This window comes from Schistocerca cancellata, chromosome 1 (assembly GCF_023864275.1).
Source record: "Schistocerca cancellata isolate TAMUIC-IGC-003103 chromosome 1, iqSchCanc2.1, whole genome shotgun sequence".
NCBI classification, from domain to species: domain Eukaryota; kingdom Metazoa; phylum Arthropoda; class Insecta; order Orthoptera; family Acrididae; genus Schistocerca; species Schistocerca cancellata.
This window is the reverse complement of record NC_064626.1, coordinates 1,032,425,244-1,032,439,074: the sequence shown is the minus strand read 5'-3', so window position 1 is coordinate 1,032,439,074 and position 13,831 is coordinate 1,032,425,244. Positions and strand designations below refer to the sequence as shown.

At 39.8% G+C, this 13,831-nt stretch overlaps 1 protein-coding gene across 6 annotated transcripts in view; it reads right to left on the bottom strand.

The window, feature by feature from the left end:
- The window catches only part of LOC126089542 (uncharacterized), a 117,586-nt gene that overhangs the window by 66,910 nt on the left and 36,845 nt on the right, over positions 1-13,831 (bottom strand). For all 6 annotated transcript variants that reach the window (XM_049906921.1, XM_049906922.1, XM_049906918.1 and 3 more), the window contains exons 4-5: positions 8,086-8,309; positions 825-978 (exon numbers count right to left, since the gene is read on the bottom strand). In XM_049906921.1, coding sequence (XP_049762878.1) covers positions 825-978; positions 8,086-8,309 — 378 coding nt within the window. The remainder of the gene's footprint in view (positions 1-824; positions 979-8,085; positions 8,310-13,831) is intronic.

Below are 13,831 nucleotides of genomic sequence, written 5' to 3'. Positions count from 1 at the left end.
AATATTTTCTGAAAAAGGGAAATATGTTAACACAGAATATAAATAGTGTTAAGAAGTCTTCTATAAAAGTATTTATCTGGAATGTAGTCTTATATGGAAGTGAAACATGGAAAATAAACAGCAAAGATGACAGGAGAAGAAAAAAGAAGAGAACAAGTGCTTTTGAAATTTGGAATGTGGGGGTACAGAAAATACTGAAGATTATGTGGGTATGTAGGATAAGTAATTAAGAGATGGTACAGCCTGATTAAATGTAAGCAGTGTAGGAAAAGACAAATGGCTATGTACTGTAAAGAAGACATGTCAAGTTGCAGACTGGCACAATCAAAAGATACTCACACATAACCTTCATCAGTAAAGAACAAAAGGACACACACGCGCGCGCACACACACACACATACACCTCACACCTCATGCATACATGACCACCTGTGTGTGTGTGTGTGTGTGTGTGTGTGTGTGTGTGTGTGTGTGTGTGTGTGTGTGTGCGCACGTGCGCTTGTGGGGGCGTGCGCGTATGCTTGGGGGGGGGGGGGACGGGGGGTGGAGGGTTGGAGAATTGTAGGAGGACACCCAGGCTTTAATATAGTAAACTGATTCAAAGGTGTAAAGTTGCAGATATGCAGGGATGAAGAGACTAATGCTAGGTGGACTAATGTGGAGAACTGTATCAGACCAGACAAGACTACAACAACAACATATAGCATCGAAATTTTGTATTTGTATGCCATTCAGATAGATTTTCAACCCTCAGATCACATTTTAGATGTGTAATAACTGGTCTAGTCTACATAAATATATAAAGATATCTGAAATCATCTTACCAGTAACAAAGGAATAAACTGCTTTGTATCCCAAACTAGTTCCCCCATTTGCGTAGAATCGAATTAACAGGGAAGGTCCAGTACTAAGTATGACAGGTGGACGGAACAAAGCTCCACTGCTCACATCTATTCTTTGTCCATTCCAGTCATAAAACTAGAAATTATGAACAGGTAAATTTATACAGGAGGATAAACCACAATTTGACAAAAATGTAATTGAGTACTCCATTCACATATTTCTTTGAACAAAGAGTAAGAATATTTTGAAAGTAAATTGACTGTGGAGCAAAAACTTCTATCATTCATCTGTTGCAATCATGTAGCTTTGCCTTAGATCCAGAAACCATGGCAATAAATGCAATAAAAATCTTTACAATTAAGCACAGAACCATGGGTATCATAGGAGTCTGTAAACTGGAGCCTGACATTATAAAAAGTATAATTGTAAAATCTTTTAATGGTGTGGGTCAAACAGGAACAGACCACTTATAAAAATTGCACAAAAAGCATTCAGTACTTTTAAACAACTTAAAATAAAAAGGAAATAGTATAGATATGATTTATTCATTTGTAATAAGGAATCATCAAATGAATACAATGATTTATTATTGAGGACATAAACAGTAACCAGTTCATGGCATTCAAAGTTTCCATGGTCAATAGCTTATTACATTCCAGGTGATCATTCAAAGTGGCTGACTTGTCCATGGATGCTGTTCAGGTTATTAGGATACCTTATTGGTGTCACGTAAGTAATGAAGCGTTGACATCTTTCTAGAACACTGAAACACATGCATGCCCAAATATCTGAAAACATAAGAACCACATATACTGTTTCACCTGAGATTTTTCTCAGTTTTGGAAAGAAAGGGCCAGCAAGCTTGTGTCGCAAGTCTTCAAAATGTGATTTCACTAGTCTGGAGGTGACAATATTATACAACACACAGGGTGTCCCTGACCCGCACTAACTGCTAGCACCATGCAGCAGCACTTTCAGTTGCTGCTGGACTATTTGTTAGTCTTCAAGTTTTAATGTGCCATTAATATATCTCAATAAAACAAGCATCACACTAGATTAATTCAAGACTACTCCATTGACTGGACACATAAAATTCTACTTTAAAAATAAAAATAATATTGTCCATAATGGGAATCAGGCAAATGCTATCCATCAATGCTGGACATCACATGAAATATGTGATAAGCAGTATTGTTTGGGTTGATTCTGGCTACACATTACAAAAACATAATTACAAATATCTTCCAAAACACCATATAAAATGTGCCTGGTGACTGGTGACTCTTTGGAGGGATAGCCTGTATATAATAGTTTCTGACAATTATGCAAAAAAACTGGTTGCTCAAACAAGAACATTAATAAAAGTAGTTCAAAACCTCTGATGATGACTCACAATTTATTAAATTATATAAAATCTTATACAAGTAGTAGATTGCATCTGGAAACTTAAGCTAGTGGTTCTGGTGAAAATTATTTACATTTTCACCCAAAATGGGCTATCATGAGCAAAATTGTTTATTGTGTCATTATTGTTTAAAGCAGACAGATGTAGAACTCTGTTGCTTCATTTAATAGGAAACAAATCTTTAAGATTTTCAAGTAATCATAAGGAGGTAATTTGCATTGTAATTCTTTGTTTCTATCTCAAACTAACAATGTATGTGTGTGTGTGCGAGTGTATACCCATCCTTTTTTCCCCCTAAGGGATATGTGTGTGTGTGCGAGTGTATACCCGTCCTTTTTTCCCCCTAAGGTAAGTCTTTCCGCTCCCGAGACTGGAATGACCCCTTACCCTCTCCCTTAAAACCCACATCCTTTCGTCTTTCCCTCTCCTTCCCTCTTTCCTGATGAGGCAACAGTTTGTTGCGAAAGCTTGAATTTTGTGTGTATGTTTGTGTTCGTTTGTGTGTCTGTCGACCTGCCAGCACCTTCATTTGGTAAGTCACATCATCTTTGTTTTTAGGTATAGTTTTCCTACGTGGAATGTTTCCTTCTATTTTAACCATAACAATGTATTTTATTTATTTATTCATCCAGGGATCATCTCAGGATTTGTCATCATAGTACAGTGAAAATAAGTAGCTTAAAAATATACATAAGCACGGAACATATAAGAATGCTTTATGAGGACCTCCAGGTGCACTAAAATTCACACTTAGCTTTTTGAATATTTAGCTTTTGGAGACTCAACTCTAGACATATAAATACATTTTTAAGAACAGAGAATGATCATCCAGAAAATGTAGATGAACTTTTACATAAATCTCAATGTGTGATGTATATGACCAGTTTAGATTTAATTTCAGATTTTCCTCAGATACCCCTGGCTCCTGACTCAAGGAATTACACTGCTTTTTTATATGGTAGTAACTGTTATCAATATTCTGTTGTTACATTTAGATTACATGTTTCTCTGTTGAAGTTTATTAGGACACTGGATCCTGTTTTGGGATGTGAAATTTATTCTAAATTAACTGATTATGTGAATGATACCCTTGTAACTGGAAAGACTTTGGAAGACCAGCATGGCAGCTATTTACCGATAAGTGAACTAAAAAGACATTTCATGAGAGTAATTCACACTGTGGCACTTAGTGTGTGTTTTTCTTGTAAGATTACAACATGAGAGAGTGTGCTAGCTGGATGCTTTTGATTAGACACATATGCACACTCTTCTGTATATATGTAGTAATGCTGGTCTTTCAGCAGATGATGCAGGAAGTGCAACAACATATTTTTAAAAAACTGGGATACATACTTTATCTGAAGTCTATGTATTGCAGCCTATCACACTATAAAGCTGCCATTGCAATTTTGAAAATTAAATGGTGTATGTCCAGTGAAATGTAGGTATTAACTGTCTTGTATATTATGTTACAACAGCAAACCTTCTTTATTTACTTTGGATACACATTCTGGCCCAGTATCCTGGCAGTTGAATTTAAATATTCTGTAGGTAAAATACTGAGTGATTATAACTAAAGTGGAGCTACTCACAGAGGTCCAGGGTGGGCTGTAATTATTGTATGGTAGTGAATCTTGGTAGATATTCTAATGCATTAATGTAGAACTGATGTACACTGGGAAAAAATTTGCTCCAATTTTGGCCGCACCTCACCAGTTACAAATCTTTCACTGTGAATGCAAGAGAGCCATAGAGAAATCCTTATGCTGCAGCACAACCTGTTGAGATGGATGAAGTCACGAGGGAGGAGGTAGGCATTGCATTTATTCCATACACAGGCGCACTCTCGGGGAAAATCGCCCGCATTCTGAAGAAACACCGGGTCGGAACTGTGTTTTGTCCTCCAAATAAAACTCGTGCACTGGTGGGGAGCGCCAAAGATGACCTCGGTTTGAGGAAGGCCGGCATGTACCAGATTCTGTGTCAATGTGGCAAGTCGTATATTGGTCAGACGATGCGTACCGTCGAGGATCGATGCCGTGAACACCAGAGGCACACTCGACTGATGTATCCGAGCAAGTCGGCGGTCGCTGAACATTGTTTGTCGGAAAATCACGCCATGGAATATGACCGCACGAGGATTCTGGTACAGACGTCGAGATACTGGGACAGCGTTGTTAGAGAGGCCATCGAAATTCGCACCAATGACGACCTCATAAACCGGGACTGTGGCTATAATCTTAGCAAGGCTTGGGAACCAGCGATCGGGTTAATCAAGAGTAAATCGAGCAGACGTATAGTTGTGACGACCACGGCGGACAGAGCCATCACACCGACGTCATCTCAGACGCCGTCGCAATCTGTTCCACCGCGCGACCGTGGCGCTGGGCGCGGACGGCGGAGGGAGCGCGCCGCGGGCGGAGGATATTTAAATCGGCCGCCGCCGCGACCAAACCCAGTTCCCTCTGAGCAGCCATAGCGTACGGATCTCCGTGCCGGCACGTTCACAGGAGCTCAGTCCGTCAGTTCACCTGATGATGGCGACATGTTTGATCGCCGAAATATTGTGCCCGTTGGACACTATAGACCGGCAGCATACCCGTGGATATTTTGATTATTATGAATCCACATCACAGTCACATATGGTGAGTGCAGTGGCTCTTTGGCACAAAATGTGATTTAACAGTACCTTAGATTTGGCTGTTCTGTGAATTCATTATGCCCTGTAGTGTAAAATGTGCCTCCTCATTCCATAGAATATTGCCCAGCTACATGTCATCAACTTTGATCCATGCCAGAAATCGAAGATCAAATTCAGAACAATGCTATGGGTCACGAGGTGTCAGTTGCTGCATGGCCTGGATCTTGTATGGGCACCAGTGTAAAATAGACCACCAAACTTTCTAACTGTTGACCATGGGATGCACAATCCTACCTGGGGGCATTTATTGCATGGTCAGTTACAGCAACAGCAACATTGTCAGTAACTTCTGTTGGGACAGGCTGCCTTCCTCTTCAAAGTGTCACACCAAGCTTAACCATATTTTCAAATTTCATTACCATCTCCTTTAAATCTTTTGCTGACATCAGGCCTCTCCTTAGACCTTTCAATTGATGATGATGCTCTCTCAATGCAGCACTCTATCATTATAATACTAAAAAAAGAGAGGATTACCACATAAAATTTAGCTATAAAAGAGCAACAGATCTTAGTCTATTTTCTGCGGGAAGGCATTTTTTAACAGACTGCCAGATAAAATAAAACTGTTAAATGAAAACATATTTAAGATAAAATTAAAGCAACCATTAATTGATAAATGTTTGCAATCTATCAATGGTTTTTAATGTTGTTGTGTGTGATGTACCTTTATTTCTAGTCTCTTATCATTGTTCATATGTTTATAAACAGACTATGTTGGCAACTGTAAAAGTTATTTTGGGCAAACAAACCATACTATTTATTATTATTATTATTATTATTATTATTATTATTGTTATTATTATCTAATTGCTATCATTCATGTAAAACACTTTCAATAATAGCATCCACTCTTTTCTCGATAGCCATACTGTTCATTCATGTTATGGCCTGTCAAATGACAGAATGGATGTCATACAAACAGTGTGCAACACCAAAATGTGGCCAAAATGCAACTAAATTGTTTTTCAGTCTAAATTGGTTCCACTTTAATGCAATAGCATGTCTACCAAATTTCACCATCATATGATAATGACAAGACACACTGGACCTCCGTGACTAGCTGCACTTTAATTATAAATAACTGGTACTTTGTTTGCCTTTTGGACAAAGTGTGATATGTAGTTTCCTTTTGTGCATTAGCAATACTAATGTCAGTGGCATTGAGAAACAGCTCAAATTATAAAAATCTACAAATCTTCAGGGGCCATTAGAATCCCTCTCAGATTTTGTACCAAATTTGTGACTGAGTAAGGCCCTCTTTCAGCCATGATGTCACATGTATTCCTTGAACACCTTGCCCAGTTGTTGGAAGAAAGTACGTGTCGTGCTAAAGTGGTAGCAGAAATGATCCACAAAATTACCATTCAATATCTTTGATATTAATCTATTGTAGAATCTTAGAAAAAGTTCTGAGCCCAATCATAATGAGGTACCTCAGACAGAACAAGCTTCTCCATGCTAATCACCATGGATTCCAAAAACGTAGTTTACAAAAAACCAAGCTAATGTGTTTTTTTCATATGAGATCCTGCAAGGCATCAAGGCAGACAGGTAAATGTAGTATTTCCTGAATTCTAAAAAAACGAGATGGCTAACACACAGTATTTTTCTAAGTGTTTACTTTCAGGAAGGAAGATGATCACCTGGGACATCATACACTAAAACCTACTCACACATTCTATTACTTGCACCATAACTTGAATCACCACCCGCAGCAGAAGTTTAGGCTTGTGGAGACATTAGCAGATAAGGCTAGAAAAATCTGCAAACTAGAGTTGTTTGGAGAGGAGAGGAATACATCAAGTTCACTCTATTGAAGAATAAGTATTTATCCACATAATATGGGCCCTATGGTGGTCACAAAGAGGCAGTAGTGGAATTGAGCCATCTTCTAAATTGAAAGTCTTCTTACTGTTCATTGAAGACATCACTTACGGCATAGAGAAGCTCTTAGAGAAATGGAACATTGTCATTAAAAATAAACCCACAAAGAAGATCTGTGAATATCTGAATATCTAAAGCTGATCAAGGATATCCATCAACCTCTGAAGAAAGCAGGAGTGCACAAAATACCATGCAGTTGTGGACAGCTGTGTGTGGGTACCACAAAGAAAATGATTGAAAAAAGAGTAGAGGAGCGCAAGGCAACTGTCAGAGAGGGGAAATGGATAAATTACTTGTAACAGAACATGCTTTGCAACCAGGAAAACATAACATTTTATTTGCAAAGACACAATTCTAAGCACCCAGAAGCAGTTATTATGACAGAGTGTGTAGAGAGGCAGTGGAAATTGTGAAGCATGAATAACTTCATGAATAACTTTAATCATAAAGAAGAAGGCAACACGATCAACAGTATCTGGCTTCAGTTCTATGAAATGCACAAGTCTTCCACAATGGGCCAAGGATAGCAATGTCAACAACCACCAACAGTCAACCACACTCACATAACACCATGCCTTCGCCGTGCGGGATTAGCCGAGCGGTCTAAGGCACTGCAGTCATGGACTGTGCGGCTGTTCCTGGTGGAGGTTCGAGTCCTCCCTTGGGCACGGGTGTGTGTGTTTGACCTTAGGATAATTTAGGTTAAGTAGTGTGTAAGCTTAGGGACTGATGACCTTAGCAGTTAAGTCCCATAAGATTTCACACACATTTGAACATTTTGAACCATGCCTTCACCTCTGCAGTCAGGTATTAAACACTGACAGATCCAAGAATGCCATAGCATAACAACCAGAAGAATTTAGGTATTTTTAACCTTCCCAGCAGTGAAAGTTCGCATTTTGCAATGAAGAAATGGTTGTGGGAAATGGGGTCAATCACGTATTAGACAGATAAGTCACCCAGTGCTTTAGGCCAATGGGGTCAAGACATGGAAATCAACTATCTTCCTTCCACAGAATAGTGATTTAATTTATTCCTTTACATTTAAAAAAGAATAAATCATATATTTGTATACTTCATTTCACATCGGATTATTTATTTGTCCATGATGATAATTTACTTCATATTTCAGAGAGATTTTCGGATACAAGCAGTACAATAATGCATCATTCTATCCCACAAGAGTACCATATAAAATATATTTTGAGATTAAATAGAAAAGTCTTTGAAGGTCTGAAGCTAGATTACTAACCTCCATCACAGACGTTGGAGCCAGCTGGAAATCCCTAAACAACACACGCACACGGCAGCTGACTGAGAGTTCAGGTTGGCAAGCAATAACATATTCTGCACCTAAGTCCCGAGGGTAAGGTGCTGGGAAAAATGGAGATTTTAGGACTCCTCCATGAGTAAAATTTCCCGCAGATGGTGGTATGGCACCAGCCCCTGGAGATCCTGTCATTATTTTCTTGTTACCTGAAGTAAAAGACAAAGTACATATTTTAGAAAACCAGAAGATGAAATATTTGTTTTGTTTCAGTAATAGTGGTAGTATGTCTACTGGATACAAGAATTAAGAAAACCTCAAGTAATGTTCATGCCAGCTGTAGCCATTGTGAAATACAATACAATTCAAATACTCAGGCAATTCTGCCGTACGTGAATCTGTGTTTGTGGAAGCTGAAATGGTGCATTTAGCTGTTTTTGCTCAAAATTTATCTTTATACCTAGTTAAAGACCAATTTGACAAGTCATACATACAGATGCAACCTCTCAAACCACTTAGCAAAAGATTCACGATATGTTTCACTAGAATCTTGGTCAGAAAGGATTAATAGGCAATCACAGATACTTTAGGAAATAAATTGCTGCTGGTTTTCTTTCCAAGAGAAGTCACGTAAGCCAACCATTGATTCACTGCAGAGAGCCTTGATTAGGAACACCTCAAAAAATGCTGGTTGGTTCACCTTCTGAGCAGGCATGTTTGGAACAAGATTGTATCTCAACTCACCTTTGGCCACTTCTCCCAGGTTCTTTCAAAAATATTTAGAAAATATATTCCAGTGAAAGAAAGAAAGAAAGAATGAGTTAATTAGTTACATATTCCACAGATCATTTTGCACAATAGATTGTAATGATGTGGAATGAATCATTTTACTTTCACATTGCAAATTAATTTGTACAGACCAATATGCAGTTATTGCTGTGTCTTTTTGAAGAATGATTGTGGCAATAGGCTCACATACAATAAAGAAACTACACATTTTTAATGGCCATACTCATTGTCATCTTTTTTTTGTTTGGCAAGCCAGTTGCTTCATTCTGGGTCAACTGGAACAATCACTGTCACCACCAATTACAATTTTGAATATCAGCTGCAGCCTGCCACTATTGTGTGTGAGTGCACTGAGTATAATGCCTCCATACACATGTACATAAATCAACTAACAACTGTATCAGCGTGGGCTGGACACTAGAGGCTGCCTGTAGTAAGCGTGCACATGCTACGGTCTCTGTAGTGCCATCTACGGGTGACTCGTGCCTATATACTCCTGGAGCAATGCTGACTCACCCTCACTATGTTCTTCTAGTTTGTATCACTCACATCAGTTGTTCTGTGTATCACTTATGTTTGCACCTTCCGTATGATTCTTTTGTCTTGTTACACATGGAGTCAAGAGAGGCTTATTTCCATTATTGTTCAGAGGCTTATGAATAAAGCCACATTTGTGTTACTTGGATCAGTTTCATGCATTACTTGTTTGCTACATGATTGGCAATGAGTTTAGAACGGTTTCTGCATGTGCAGTCTTTACGTGTGGTTTTTATCAGGTTTAGTCATTATGAACACCGTGCTGCTGGCCCTGACTGAACAGCTTACTTCGACAGTGACCACTTTGTCAGTTCCCATTAACAGACAGGGTACAGTCCACTGGTCTAACCACCCACTTTTCCTCCATATGATTATTCAGCTGAGAACTGGGAAGCTTACGAAAAAAGACTCAGACAACCTTTTTTTGGCTTTGGGTGTGACAGACTCAAATTTGTGCAAAACCTTATTCCTCTCGTGGATTCCACCTAAGGTTTACAAGAACTGACAGCTCTTACTTCAGATCACATACGCAGATTATTGTCAAAATATGTCCAAGTACCACTGCAAATGAAGGTATGTCATAGTAATGCGAGTTGAATTCTACCAATGCCATGAGAAACCAAACCAGTTATACAGGACCTAGGCAGCCAAACTTCACAGCCTTAGCCATAAGTGTCAGTTAATTGCTGATACCCATAATGACCCTTATGCAGACTCTATGATGTGCAATGCAATTATCTGTTTAGCTCCAGACAAGGAAGCATGCCAGAAGGCTTGACTCTATAAAAACATTTCCGTTGGCAGAAGTTTTGCAAATAGCACAATCTTTTGAAGTTTCTTGGCATCCGATGACCAAATAATTGAAGCAGGGGCAATGTGGCAGTATTGTCACAAGTTTTGACCACTAGGATGACAGATAGTTTGCACAAGGAAGTGGCAGTGGTGGCGGTAAACATGCAGGCACAGCGCCAAACAGCTGAGGGCCAGCCCAAGCAGCTGTGACCACCACAGTACCAGTGTCAGCAATCTCTGTTTCCATCTTGTCCTTTCTGTTTCGTCGAGCACAAGCATTTGATGCACACTAAACACTGGGCTACTTGTAGTGCTTGCCATAAGAAAGGCCAGATCATCTCTGTGTGTTGTTCACCAAAGGTTTCATAGGATATGGACATGGACATAAATTGTGTGATTACAATGCTTGTGACTTCTCAAGTTTTTTATCAAGTTAAGTGTTTTTCACCAAGTGCCCTGGCTACAGGTTGACGCAAATAATGCAGTAATGTTATTAAATTCTCAAACCTATGTGAGTTTAGGCTCACCCCTGTTGACACCGGTCACACAGAAGGTGATCCGTTATAAAAACAGAACATTGTGTGCTGGTGGGACAATTTACCTACCTCTTAAAAGTCAGTGGTTTGATCCATTACATATTTGGTGGTTGCTGATGATGGTGTTGAGAACTTGTTTGGGATGGATGCATTTCAGGTATTTGAGTTTTCTATCACCAACACAGTTTAAATTGTGTCTGATCAGGTCAGGTACTGTATTTTCAATTTGAAATACTGTGTGAGGAGTTTCCAGACTTTTTTTGGAAGGTATAGGGTGTACTATGAATTTTTCTGCTCATATTTCTTTGAAATCCATGGCTCAGCTTTGTTTCTGTCATGTGTGTCCTACTCCTATCACTCTGAAAGATCAAGTGAAAGCAGAATTGGACAGACTTCAATCTATAGGGATGGTGCAACCGGTTATGGCTAGTGAATGGTCACCTCTGCTGGCTGTGGTTCAGAAGCTGTTGGGGAAACTTTGCCTCTGTGGTGACTTCAGTACTACTATCAACAAGCAGTCACTCATAGATACATAACCTCTCCCATGCCAGGAGGAACTGTTGGAAAAAATATTGGATGGCCAGTACTTTTCTAAAATTGATTTGTCTGAGGCCTATCTGCATGTTCCTGTGGACAAGGAGTCTAGGTGAGTTCTGGTTTTGAATACTCCTTTTGGTCTCTGTCAATATTTCCACCTTCTATAGCTGTCCCATGGTGCATTAATTATCTGGATGATATTGCTGTCACAGGCTCATCCAAGGCCAATGACTTGAAAAATTTGCGCACTGATTCTGTCTTACAGTCTGCAGGCTAATGGTTTAGCATCATGAAATCTCAGTTTTTTTCAGGATTCTATTGTTTATTTGGGGTTTCAGGTCTCATGGGATGGGGTTCATCCTCTGCTAGACCACATCTCAACTGCTACATCTAGACCCTCATCCACAAAGGAGTTTCAAGCCTTACTAGGGAAGATAGCCCACTTCCATAAATTCCTACAGGGTGGCCACATTGGCCCACCCATTGCATGCCTATTTATCCTAGAAAGTACCTTTTTGCTGGAGCCCAGATGATGAACATGATTTTCAAATGTTGAAATTCAAATTACTCTCAGCCCCTCGTTTAGCTACGTTCTCTCCAGACCACCACATAGTTTTGGCGACTGATGCCTCACAGTATGGCCTCGGCACAGCCTTAGTGTATCAATATTCTGATGGCTCTGAATGGCCTGTTGCTGTCTCTCACTCTGGCCCAGCAGTGTTACTCTCAGGTGGAAAAAAGAGGCTCTTGCCATAGTGTATTTCATGTTTTTTTGTAAGGCCCCAAGTTTGACTTTATTACTGACCATAAACCGTTGGCTTCCTTGTTTAACCCCCACAGATCCTTGCCTGACAACTCAACAAACCACTTACAATACTGATGCTGTTCTTGCCTTGCTACAATTACAAAATCAATTTTCAACTTAAGTCTAAACATGCCAATGTAGACGCTTTGTCCCACCTTCCTGTGAGTCTTCAATGCAACTTTGATCAGAAGAATTGCTTTGCTTTCTTCTTCATAAGGAAACACAGGCCACAGTCAAGGGTTTCCCAATTATGAGCTTGTGAATAGCAGTTGCCATAGCTGCCACTGCAGTTCTCTTCCAGGTGGTTTGGTTTGTTCAACAGGTCTGGCCAGATATACTGCTCAGTAGGGTTTCAGACCCCCTGTGCAACTATTTTGCCTTATATCACCTCTCTGTTTTTGACAGTGTTTTGCTGTTGTCCATGGAAGTCCTCTCTCCCAGAGTAATCATTTCTGCCGCATTATAGAGCCGCTATGCCTTCTCCCTCAGGGCCATTGGGGAGATTCGCTCACTAACCTGTTAGCTAGGAGACATGTTTTTTGTCTGGGGATTGATGGTAAAATTGTCTGTTTTGTCATGGCTTGTGAGCAATGTGCTGACAACAAGCAGCTCCCAGGGTGTCTCTGTCCCCCTGGCCCATTCCACTCCAGCCATGAGATTGCATTCATGTAGACTTTTTGGGTCCCTTCTTGAATTCCTATTGGCTCTTCCTTGTGGATGCATTTTCCCAGTTTCTTTACATTCTCTGGTGCGTGTCGACATCATCTGAGGGAATAACTAGCATGTATATTCAAGTCCCAAATGAAAAAGTCTGTTGTGGATTCTTTGCCATATGGCTCCATTCTCTATTTTCTGATCACCTATCACTTCAAGCCTAAGGAGGAAGAGAGCCCAGCTGAGTTGCTTCATGGCCAGCAGTCTCTATCTTCTGAAGCCTGTGCTGCACATGCTGCAATCAGGTTCATCTGGCAGCTTGATGCTGGAATCACCAGTGTGGGCATGAGCATTTGGTCCCTGGCTTAAGTGGATACTGGCCACTGTTATCCACCACCAGGGACACTGTCTTTGTGATGTCCATATGACTGACAGGCTGGTAGCTCATGTAATCTTACTCTCCCACACATCACCATTAAAGTTCTGATTCTTTGCACACTTTTGAGAATTATGAGAGGAGTAAGATTACAAAAGAAGAACTTTGTACTTATCTTGATTATCTTATTGTTGTTGTCGATGGCTCAAAGTCTTGTCTAGGAGTACTTTCTTGCAGCTGAAAATTTCGATTTCTTGGGTCCTTGATGAGACAGGTGAAATACCCTAAGACTTCAAAAAGAATATAATAATTCCAAACCCAAAGAAAGCAGGTGTTGACAGATGTGAAAATTACTGAATTATCAGTTTAATAAGTCATGGCTGCAAAATACTAACACAAATTCTTTACAGACAAATGGGAAAACTGGTAGAAGCTGACCTCACGGAAGATCTGTTTGGATTCCATAGAAATGTTGGAACATGTGAGGCAATACTGACCCTACGACTTATCGTGGAAGATAGATTAAGGAAAGGCAATCGTATGTTTCTAGTATTTGTAGACTTAGAGAAAGCTTTTGACAATGTTGACTGCAATACTCTCTTTCAAATTCTGAAGGTGCCAGGGGTAAAATACAGGGAGAAAAAGGCTATTTACAATTTGTATAGAAACCAGATGACAGTTATAAGAGTCGAGGGGCATGAAAGA